General features: G+C 40.1%; 2 protein-coding genes across 2 annotated transcripts; both read left to right on the forward strand.

Moving 5' to 3' along the window:
* Positions 1-3,554: 3,554 nt before the first annotated feature.
* Positions 3,555-4,652, forward strand: LOC147891978 (putative glutathione S-transferase parC). The gene is made up of 2 exons (XM_087388173.1): positions 3,555-3,910; positions 4,032-4,652. Exons 1-2 carry the CDS (start codon positions 3,587-3,589, stop codon positions 4,377-4,379), a joined length of 672 nt encoding a protein of 223 aa, XP_087244299.1. The 5' UTR covers positions 3,555-3,586; the 3' UTR covers positions 4,380-4,652.
* Positions 4,653-9,585: 4,933 nt separating this feature from the next.
* On the forward strand, positions 9,586-10,610 carry LOC147891979 (putative glutathione S-transferase parC). The gene is made up of 2 exons (XM_087388114.1): positions 9,586-9,950; positions 10,071-10,610. Exons 1-2 carry the CDS (start codon positions 9,627-9,629, stop codon positions 10,416-10,418), a joined length of 672 nt encoding a protein of 223 aa, XP_087244240.1. The 5' UTR covers positions 9,586-9,626; the 3' UTR covers positions 10,419-10,610.
* The last annotated feature ends 677 nt before the right edge of the window (positions 10,611-11,287 follow it).

Here is an 11,287-nt window from a genome sequence, read left to right on the forward strand (position 1 = left end):
TGATTGGGATTTACTGAAACAAGCACGATGGTTGTTTGGGATTTACTAAAGGTTATATTCTGTGGGGGTTTCAGGTAATTCTAAACCAATAAAAATGCATTTCGTTGCTAGTGCCTACCTCCTATGGCCAGTGCCTACCTCCTTTAGACGTATTTAGTGTTTGAGCTGACCCAATCACAATTGCATGATGTTCCAACCACCGAGCTGGTTTAGGACAATCTTATCAAGTCCAAGCCAACTTGGCTATGGTGTTTGAATTGAACCAGCCACATGGTTGCATGATATTCCAACCAAGGTTGGTTTAGGACAATCACATAGCTGGTGTTTGAGCTGACCCAACCATGATTGCATGATGTTCCAACCACCCAGCTGGCTTAGGACAATCACATTAAGTCCAAGCCAACTTAGTTCTGGTGTTTGAGCTGAACCAGCCACACGGTTGCATGATATTCCAACCACCGGGCTGGTTTAAGACAATCACATTAAGTCCATGCCAACCTAATAAACTATCCCAAAGCTCAATCACAAACAACCACTGGGCTGGTTTAGGCAACCACTGACCTGCATTATATCAAGCATGTGTATGATGTGCTCATCAAACATCTTGTATCCCGTCTGCTTTCTACAGATGTCCTTGTTATTTGGAGAAACTCTCGAGAGATGCACGAAGAGAGAAAGCAATGCCTGATCATCCCGATCCGAGTAGTATATGGGCTTCAACAGAATGCAAGAAAAGGAGAGATAGCCTAAGTGCAGAAGTCATTGCAAAAGTGGTGACGTTTTGGGAGCATTTTGGCATGAAAATACAAGGTGTCGGTAGGGTTGTCACTCTTTGAACTTTAGAGTGTATGCTAAAGGTTGTGAAGACTCAAGAATGGTATTTACCTGAATGGCCTGATGTTGCTTCCTCAAATGCTACCACCAATCATGACATCACAACTCGTTTTCTTCACTCTGATGGCAATGATCGAATTTGTGCATCTGCAACAGCTGCTTCCTGTGGCTACTCTGCAAGGAGTCTTATGTTCCTTGTGCCCTGACCAAGCTTTTCAGCTTTTCTATCTCACAGCCTCTGTTTGCTTCTCTTGTAAGCCATGGCGAGCTGCATGTTGCCATGGTGACGATCAATGCAAGACAATAATGCAAACCAAAACAAAGAGAGTCTAGCTGGTGAGGTAAGCAAAGAATAGAAGACAACTTACTCGAAAGAAGACAACGGCAAACCAAAGTCTACGCAAGGTCACGTCGAGGTGCATGCGGGTTGCAGGGCATTTGCAAGGTGAGGATAGGTTGCAGGTACTTAATATTCTAAGATTTGATGTGCGGGAGGTAAAAATTCAAAATTGGTGGAAGTAGCAAAATTTTAGCTGCCAATTTATCCTCCTCTAGCGATACACGTCAACAGAATTGGATATACCAAACAAGTGCACTGTGGCCTAAAATGCTTGAAAACACAAATACGCCAAAGGTCACGCTATTGGGTTTGGTGCTGTGTATTATTAAATGCAATGACCTTTGGCATGCTTATGAGCCATATAGAAAGCAAGTGCATGGAAAAAGAAACAATTCAAAATTGTAAATAGTGTTGGATTTATTTAAATATCCTTTCACATGCACAAATTGTACTTTTTCAACTCCTTCCATTTTAGGGTAAATCTAGATACCAATACCAATAACTATCAATGTTTTAAGACCACCATGCACTAGTCCCAATAGTTTGGATTCCAAATTAATCCATTTTGGTTTTCAACAAATCAAAAAAAAGTTATGGAGCGTGCCCTCAAATGGGTATGCATCACTTTAGCACAACATTAGAGGCCCATTAACCCATGCATAATAATCTCATTTAGGTGTGTCCTTGGGTTGAGGAGAAGTTCACGTAGTGTAGTTTAGAATGATTACTTGGTTGCATGTATGTATAGAACAAAATTTTGATGTTTTTGAATAAATTGCTATATCCCATAGTCTTCAGGATGCATGCTTCACATGCAACATAGCACTTGTAATGCTTTAACAGTTTGGTTTCAAATCCTTATTCCATAATTTTTTACTCTCATGTTCAAGTTTGGAATTTGTACTACAACTTGAAGACAAAGTTTGCCGAATTCCATTGAGCAATGCATAAGTTTTGGGTCATGCAAGATACCCAAGCAAACAATGACTCGTGAGTGATAATCATGATGGTGGATTTTGGGATTTCAATAATGCCTACCCCAATTGCGCTATTTTCAATTTGTTGATACCTATATGTTCTTACTAGGTCCATTGAAATAGTGGCTTTGGAACTTGCGTTGAATATTTCCAAAAGGTTCTAATAGTTGGAGGTATGCAAATGTTTCAAATGCAACAACATAGGCCTTCTTACACATGTAGCAACAGCTTAGGTGGTTCGAGCATTCACCCGCTTGAGCTAACTGCCGACAATCGATCCCCTCAAGAAGCTCCTCTGCTGTATGGGCCACTATAGGCCACGAGCGGTTGGCCCCTCCTAGTTGGTCGTGCGTGTGTGAGTGGGTGTGTTTGTGTGTGAAAGGGGAAAAAAAAGAATAAATTGTCTCATTATGATATGGAAGGGAAGTGTAGTATGTAATACTATCAATGGATGTAGGGGATGCAAGTCATTTGTTAGTTATGTTAAATTTGTAGATGGGGGGGTGATTTTCAAAGTGTGCTTGTTTTTTTTTGCTACGAAAATCAAAATTGTATTACGTAGAGATAAAGGAGGATACAAAAAGGAGAATATCAGCCTCCTAACTTAGGTAGGCTATCCACTAGAAACTACTCATAATACTTAGTATTGACAATACATGTATGAGCATGTCGTATTAAGAGGCCCTTTATAGTAGAAAATAACCTCAAGGTTATGCAAACGGTTTCTACCTCAACAAAGAGAGAGGCGATACCATGTGTCTTCCTGAATTCAATCTGTTGCAGTATATATGACCAAAGCACAAACCAACTGCCATAGCTCCAAAAAGGACTCATTTAGACATCCCTTGCCCCCTAAGATGGCTTGCGTCCAAAAGACTTTCCGCCACACTTTTCGAACCTCTAGGCAATCCCAAAGTGAGATTCCTTGTTAATAACTTTACACAAAGGGCATTGAGGACTCACCACTTAAAATTATTTGGCAATTTGCAATAGCTATATATATTGATGAGATTGCAAAGAAAGCGAAAAACAATTTCAAGGTCCTTGATATTTTCAAATCAACAGATGTACCAAAAGGGCCCAATCTATGTATTTCTAGTTTGAAGCAAACATTTTCTTAAAAACCACACAAATGGAGTCAACCTATTTTTAAATGAGCTACATTTTTTAATCCATTCAAATGAAACAGCGAGGATGACTCAATTCGTTCAAACTTATTACTCTATCATAAGGAGCCGAAGCTACACTACTAGGAAAGATGTCATACATGACAATTGGGAAAGATGTCATACATGACAATTGGGCAGGAAAGGTGATTTGTAAACTTCCACCTATCACTAAAGGCGTGTGGAAACGTCTATCTAGCGCTAACGTCCATCTAGCGCTACCCAATAAAGCTCAGCATTTCGTAAGGACTACCACCTTCACGTCTACCATGGCTGCACAATCCGTCCAACTTCTCACTGTCTGGCCTAGCCCGTACGGCATCCGAGCCCAGCTCGCCCTCGCCTTCAAACATATCTCCTACGAGATCCTCCCCCAGGACCTCTCTAACAAAAGTAAGCTCCTCCTCGAGTCTAACCCCGTCCATAAGCAAATTCCCGTCCTCATACACAATGGCACGCCTGTGCCTGAGTCCTCTATCATCGTCCAATACGTTGACGAAGCTTGGCCTTCTCCCGACGGCAAGGATCTGCTGCCTAAAGACGCTTATGACAAAGCTGTAGCTCGCTTCTGGGCAGATTATGTGGAAAAGAAGGTACGATTCACTCTCTTCCGTTTTGTCTTACAAGGCATGCTTTCAAAGACTTCTTGGGTGGTTTAGCTCCTGCTTTTGCATTGGAAGACTGTTTCATGAAGCTGTCCTCTACTGTTTGCAGGTGTTTTTCGAAGGCATGATAAGAATTTTGAGAACAAAAGGCGAGGAACAAAAGGCGGCTATAGAAGTGGCTATGGAGAGCTTAACCACTCTGGAGGAAGCATTCAAAACAGTCCCAAAGGAGGCTCCGTTCTTTGGAGGAGCCACGGTAGGGTACGTGGATATCACATTGGGTCCTCTTGCGTGTTGGTATCCAGCAGTTGAAGCTATGGGGAACTTCACAATTCCTTTTGAGGAGAAGTTTCCTCGCCTCCATGCCTGGTTGAAAGCCTTCAAGGAGTCCTCACTTGGCCCATGTCTGCCTGACCCGGAGAAACTAAAAGAATTTGCCAGGATAAGGTTCGCTTGACCACCAACTCATTATAAAAATGAGAGGAATTAGTTGAATAGGGATATTACATGGGATTAGTCCATTTTCTAAATCTCTACGTTTTGAGTTATTGTGAGTGGGGAAACTTAGGGGGGCTTCTCCTCTCGAGAGAAATAGGGATGCTTTACTTGATTGTTTTTTTAAGAGGAGATAGTAGTGCTTTCTTCCCTTCAGAGTAACATAAAGATGCAAGGGAAAATGAAGGGCATATCAATAATAAAGAAGTGTCACATCAATTGTTCTCAAGGATAAGCAAGGATCTTGAAAATTGAGACTCTTAAATTGTATGCTAATATATGGTTGTCTACTTCATAAACTCTAGTTACACTTGAATTTTAGAGTATGAATCGAGTGTGTGATGGAATCTTGTTACAAAAGTACTTCAAACCCTGTTGCTTATTGAAACTTATCTATTTGCAATAAATCTCTTCCTATCCTCTATCTCCCTTTTACCTTACCCCCCCCCCCCCCCCCCTGCACCCCCACCCACCACTCTCTCTCTCTCTCTCTCTCTCTCTCTCTCTCTCTCTCTCTGTGTGTGTGTGTATGTGTATGTGTATGTGTATGTGTATGTGTATGTGTATGTGTATGTGTATGTGTGTGTGTGTGTGTATAATTCATCTTTAGAAGAAGTAGGAATTCCTTTCAAGGTTTTACAATGCACATGAAGGTGTCCATTTTTGTATATCATCATGCTATTCTATAATGGGGTAAGAATGACTTCGTATTACATCCACATCATTCTTGATTGAGATCAATAAGGTTCGATTGATTTGATACGATGGCTTACTATAAATATTGTTGAAATGATAGTGAGTAACATCCTTAATTGGCTTAAGCACACATATGTATTAAGAAGTCAACATCGAATTAATCCAAATGTAAACATATTTAAGTGAGTATTTCATTTTAAAATGATCCAAAACATTCTCGATCAAAATGATCCAAAATTTTCTCTATTGTAAATAACAATTTCTCTTTGCTTGTATTTGCTGTTTCAACTACAATCTCTTAGGAAATTACTCTTAAAATGTTTGGAGTACTTCTTATTTTATGTTGTCATTTTGAAACTTCTTAAAATGTTTGGAGTACTTCTTATTTTATGTTGTCATTTTGAAACTATGTTCGATCTTGTTTATACCAAAATTTTATAAATCCATATCTCTAGAAAAAGTGAAGTATGAAAAAGATATAAAACTGTGTTAGGTAAAGCAAGATAGAAATAATTGTTTACTCATGTTTGGAATGTTGCAGACAAGATTGACATTGCCCATATTAATATCTAACCATTCTTTATCTTTTCATGCTCTAATATTATGATCAGGAGCATTTTTAATTTACACTAACAAGAGGCTCTTTTATAGTCCACTTCTCCCGGAGTGGATGGCCCATGCATGGATACATTTGGATCTATTAGAGCGAATTCTACAAGGAGAGGAAATTATTACAATGTATCGGGCGATTTTTGACAATAATACCGACAAAATGTGTGTCAAATAAACAAAAAAATTCCTAAGTATAGAAGGATCAATATCTTTGCATATATCTATGGGAAGGATACTATCGGTATAGGCATTGGGAATTAGTATAAAATGCACAAAAAATACTCAAAATTGAGCTGACCCAATCACAATTGCATGATATTCGGACCACCGAGCTGGTTTAGGACAATCACATTAAGTCCAAGCCAACTTGGCTATGGTGTTTGAACTGAACCAACCACATGGTTGCATGATATTCCAACCAAGGTTGGTTTAGGACAATCACATAGCTGGTGTTTGAGCTGACCCAACCATGATTGCATGATGTTCCAACCACCAAGCTGGCTTAGGACAATCACATTAAATCCAAGCCAACTTGGTTCTGGTGTGTTTGAGCTGAACCAGCCACACAGTTGCATGATATTCCAACCACCGGGCTGGTTTAGGACAATCACATTAAGTCCATGCCAACCTAATAAACTATCCCAAAGCTCAATCACAAACAACCACTGGGCTGGTATAGGCAACCACTGACCTGCATTATATCAAGCATGTGTATGATGTGCTCATCAAACATCTTGTATCCCGTCTGCTTTCTACAGATGTCCTTGTTATTTGGAGAAACTCTCGAGAGATGCATGAAGAGAGAAAGCAATGCCTGATCATCCCGATCCGAGTAGTCTATGGGCTTCAATAGAATGCAAGAAAAGGAGAGATAGCCTAAGTGCAGAAGTCATTGCAATAGTGGTGACGTTTTGGCATGAAAATACAAGGTGTCGGTAGGGTTGTCACTCTATGAACTTTAGAGTATAGGCTAAAGGTTGTCAAGACTCGAGAATGGTATTTACCTGAATGGCCTGATGTTGCTTCCTCGAATGCTACCACCAATCATGACATCACAGCTCGTTTTCTTCACTCTGATGGCAATGATCGAATGTGTGCATCTGCAACAGCTGCTTCCTGCAGCTACTCTGCAAGGAGTCTTATGTTCCTTGTGCCCTGACCAAGCTTTTCAGCTTTTCTATCTCACAGCCTCTGTTTGCTTCTCTTGTAAGCCATGGCGAGCTGCATGTTGCCATGGTGACGATCAATGCAAGACAATAATGCAAACCAAATCAAAGAGAGTCTAGCTGGTGAGGTAAGCAGAGAATAGAAGACAACTTACTCGAAAGAAGACAACGACAAACCAAAGTCTGCGCAAGGTCACGTCGAGGTGCATGCGGGTTGCAGGGCATTTGCAAGGTGAGATAGGTTGCAGGTACTTAATATTCTAAGATTTGATGTCCGAGAGGTAAAAATTTGAAATTGGTGGGAGTAGCAAAATTTCAGCCGCCAATTTATCCTCCTCTAGCGATACACGTCAACAGAATTGGATATACCAAACAAGTGCATTGTGGCCTAAAATGCTTGAAAACACAAATACGCCAAAGGTCACGCTATTGGGTTTGTAGCTGTGTATTATTAAATGCAATGACCTTTGGCATGCTTATGAGCCATATAGAAAGCAAGTGCTTGGAAAAAGAAACAATTCAAAATTGTAAATAGTGTTGGATTTATTTAAATATCCTTTCACATGCACAAATTGTACTATTTCAACTCCTTCCATTTTAGGGTGATTCTAGATACCAATACCAATAACTATCAATGTTTTAAGACCACCATGCACTAGTCCCAATAGTTTGGATTCCAAATTAATCCATTTTGGTTTTCAACAAATCAAAAAAAAGTTATGGAGCGTGCCCTCAAATGGGTATGCATCACTTTAGCACAACATTGGAGGCCCATTAACCCATGCATAATGATCTCATTTAGGTGTGTCCTTGGGTTGAGGAGAAGTTCACGTAGTGTAGTTTAGAATGATTACTTGGTTGCATGTATGTATAGAACAAAATTTTGATGTTTTTGAATAAATTGCTATATCCTATAGTCTTTAGGATGCATGCTTCACATGCAACATAGCACTTGTAATGCTTTAACAGTTTGGTTTCAAATCCTTATTCCATAATTTTTTGCTCTCATGTTCAAGTTTGGAATGTGTACTACAACTTGAAGACAAAGTTTACCAAATTCCATTGAGCAATGCATAAGTTTTGGGTCATGCAAGATACCCATATATAGAGAAGTCCCTGAACCTCACCAAAAATGGCAACACCCAAGCAAACAAAGACTCGTGAGTGATAATCATGATGGTGGATTTTGGGATTTCAATAATGCCTACCCCAATTGCACTATTTTCAATTTGTTGATACCTATATGTTCTTACTGGGTCCATTGAAATAGTGGCTTTAGAACTTGCGTTGAATATTTCCAAAAGGTTCTAATAGTTGGAGGTATGCAAATGTTTCAAATGCAACAACATAGGCCTTCTTACACATGTAGCAACAGCTTAGGTGGTTCGAGCATTCACCTGCTTGAGCGAGCTGCCGACAATCGATCCCCTCAAGAAGCTCCTCTGCTTTATGGGCCACTATAGGCCATGAGCAGTTGGCCCCTCCTAGTTGGTCGTGGGTGTGTGAGTGGGTGTGTTTGTGTGTGAAAGGGGAAAAAAAAGAATAAATTGTCTCATTATGATATGGAAGGGAAGTGTAGTATGTAATACTATCAATGGATGTAGGGGATGCAAGTCATTTGTTAGTTATGTTAAATTTGTAGATGGGGGGGTGATTTTCAAAGTGTGCTTGTTTTTTTTTGCTACGAAAATCAAAATTGTATTACGTAGAGATAAAGGAGGATACAAAAAGGAGAATATCAGCCTCCTAACTTAGGTAGGCTATCCACTAGAAAATAACTACTCATAATAGTTAGTATTGACAATACATGTATGAGCATGTCGTATTAAGAGGCCCTTTATAGTAGCAAATAACCTCAAGGTTATGCAAACGGTTTCTACCTCAACAAAGAGAGAGGCGATACCATGTGTCTTCCTGAATTCAATCTGTTGCGGTATATATGACCAAAGCACAAACCAACCGCCATAGCTCCAAAAAGGACTCATTTAGACATCCCTTGCCTCCTTAGATGGCTTACGTCCAAAAGACTTTTCGCCACACTTTTCGAACCTCTAGGCAATCCCAAAGTGAGATTCCTTGTTAATAACTTTACACAAAGGGCATTGAGGACTCACCACTTAAAATTATTTGGCAATTTGCTATAGCTATATATATTGATGAGATTGCAAAGAAAGCGTAGTTTATGGTAAAAACAATTTCAAGGTCCGTGAAATTTTCAAATCAACAGATGTACCAAAAGGGTCCAATCTATGTATTTCTAGTTTGAAGCAAACATTTTCTTAAAAACCACACAAATGGAGTCAACCTATTTTTAAATGAGCTACATTTTTTAATCCATTCAAAATGAAATGAATGAAAGGTGAATTTCAACGGTGGTGCGCGGAATCAAGGTTCCAACAAATATACTCATGCATTCATATAAGTTGTGAAAACCCTTATCACAATTCATCTACAACCTTCCATAGCAGATCACTAAGGTCGGATGAAAGAGTGGCTTGCCAAGCAGCGAGGATGACTCAATTCGTCCAAACTTATTACTCTATCATAAGGAGCCCAAGCTACACTACTTGGAAAGATGTCATACATGACAATTGGGAAAGATGTCATACATGACAATTGCCCAGGAAAGGTGATTTGTAAACTTCCACCTATCACTAAAGGCGTGTGGAAACGTCCATCTAGCGCTACCCAATAAAGCTCAGCATTTCGTAAGGACTACGACCTTCACCTCTACCATGGCTGCACAATCCGTCCAACTTCTCACTGTCTGGCCTAGCACCTACGGCATCCGAGCCCAGCTCGCCCTCGCCTTCAAACATATCTCCTACGAGATCCTCCCCCAGGACCTCTCTAACAAAAGTAAGCTCCTCCTCGAGTCTAACCCCGTCCATAAGAAAATTCCCGTCCTCATACACAATGGCACGCCTGTGCCTGAGTCCTCTATCATCGTCCAATACGTTGACGAAGCTTGGCCTTCTCCTGACGGCAAGGATCTGCTGCCCAAAGACGCTTATGACAAAGCTGTAGCTCGCTTCTGGGCAGATTATGTGGAAAAGAAGGTACGATTCACTCTCTTCCGTTTTGTCTTACAAGGGATGCTTTGAAAGACTCTTGGGTGGCTTAGCTCCTGCTTTTGCATTGGAAGACTGTTTCATGAAGCTGTCCTCTACTGTTTGCAGGTGTTTTTCGAAGGCGTGCTAGGAATTATGAGAACAAAAGGCGAGGAACAAAAGGCGGCTATAGAAGTGGCTATGGAGAGCTTAACCACTCTGGAGGAAGCATTCAAAACAGTCCCAAAGGAGGCTCCTTTCTTTGGAGGAGCCACGGTAGGGTACGTGGATATCACATTGGGTCCTCTTGCGTGTTGGTATCCAGCAGTTGAAGCTATGGGGAACTTCACAATTCCTTTTGAGGAGAAGTTTCCTCGCCTCCATGCCTGGTTGAAAGCCTTCAAGGAGTCCTCACTTGGCCCATGTCTCCCTGACCCGGAGAAACTAAAAGAATTTGCCAGGATAAGGTTCGCTTGACCACCAACTCATTATAAAAATGAGAGGAATTAGTTGAATAGGGATATTACATGGAAATAGTCCATTTTCTAAATCTCTACGTTTTGAGTTATTGTGAGTGGGGAAACTTAGGGGGGCTTCTCCTCTCGAGAGAAATAGGGATGCTTTACTTGAATGTTTTTTTAAGAGGAGATAGTAATGCTTTCTTCCCTTTGGAGTAACATAAAGATGCAAGGGAAAATGAAGGGCATATCAATAATAAAGAAATGTCACATCAATTGTTCTCAAGGATAAGCAAGGATCTTGAAAATTGACTCTTAAATTGTATGCTAATATTTGGTTGTCTACTTCATAAACTCTAGTTACACTTGAATTTTAGAGTATGAATGGAGTGTGATGGAATTTTGTTACAAAAGTACTTCAAACCCTGTTGCTTATTGAAACTTATCTATTTGCAATAAATCTCTTCCTATCCTCTATCTCCCTTTTACCTTTACCCCCCCCCCCCCCCCCACACCCACCACCCACCTGTGTGTGTGTGTGTGTGTGTGTGTGTGTGTGTGTGTGTGTGTGTAATTCATCTTTAGAAGAAGTAGGCATTCCTTTTAAGGTTTTACAATGCACATGAAGGTGTCCATTTTTGTATATCATCATGTTATTCTATAATGGTTTAAGAATGACTTCGTATTACATCCACATCATTCTTGATTGAGATCAATAAGTTTAGATTAATTTGATATGATGGCTTACTATAGATATTGTTGAAATGATAGTGAGTAACATCCTTAATTGGCTTAAGCACGCATATATATTAAGAAGTCGACATCAAATTAATCCAAATGTAAACATATTTAAGTGAGTATTTCGTTTTAAAATGATCCAAAACATTC

This window comes from Dipteris shenzhenensis, chromosome 17 (genome assembly GCF_047967505.1).
Source record: "Dipteris shenzhenensis isolate YYH24624 ecotype China chromosome 17, Dip_SZ_1.0, whole genome shotgun sequence".
In the NCBI taxonomy this organism is placed as follows: Eukaryota; Viridiplantae; Streptophyta; class Polypodiopsida; order Gleicheniales; family Dipteridaceae; genus Dipteris; species Dipteris shenzhenensis.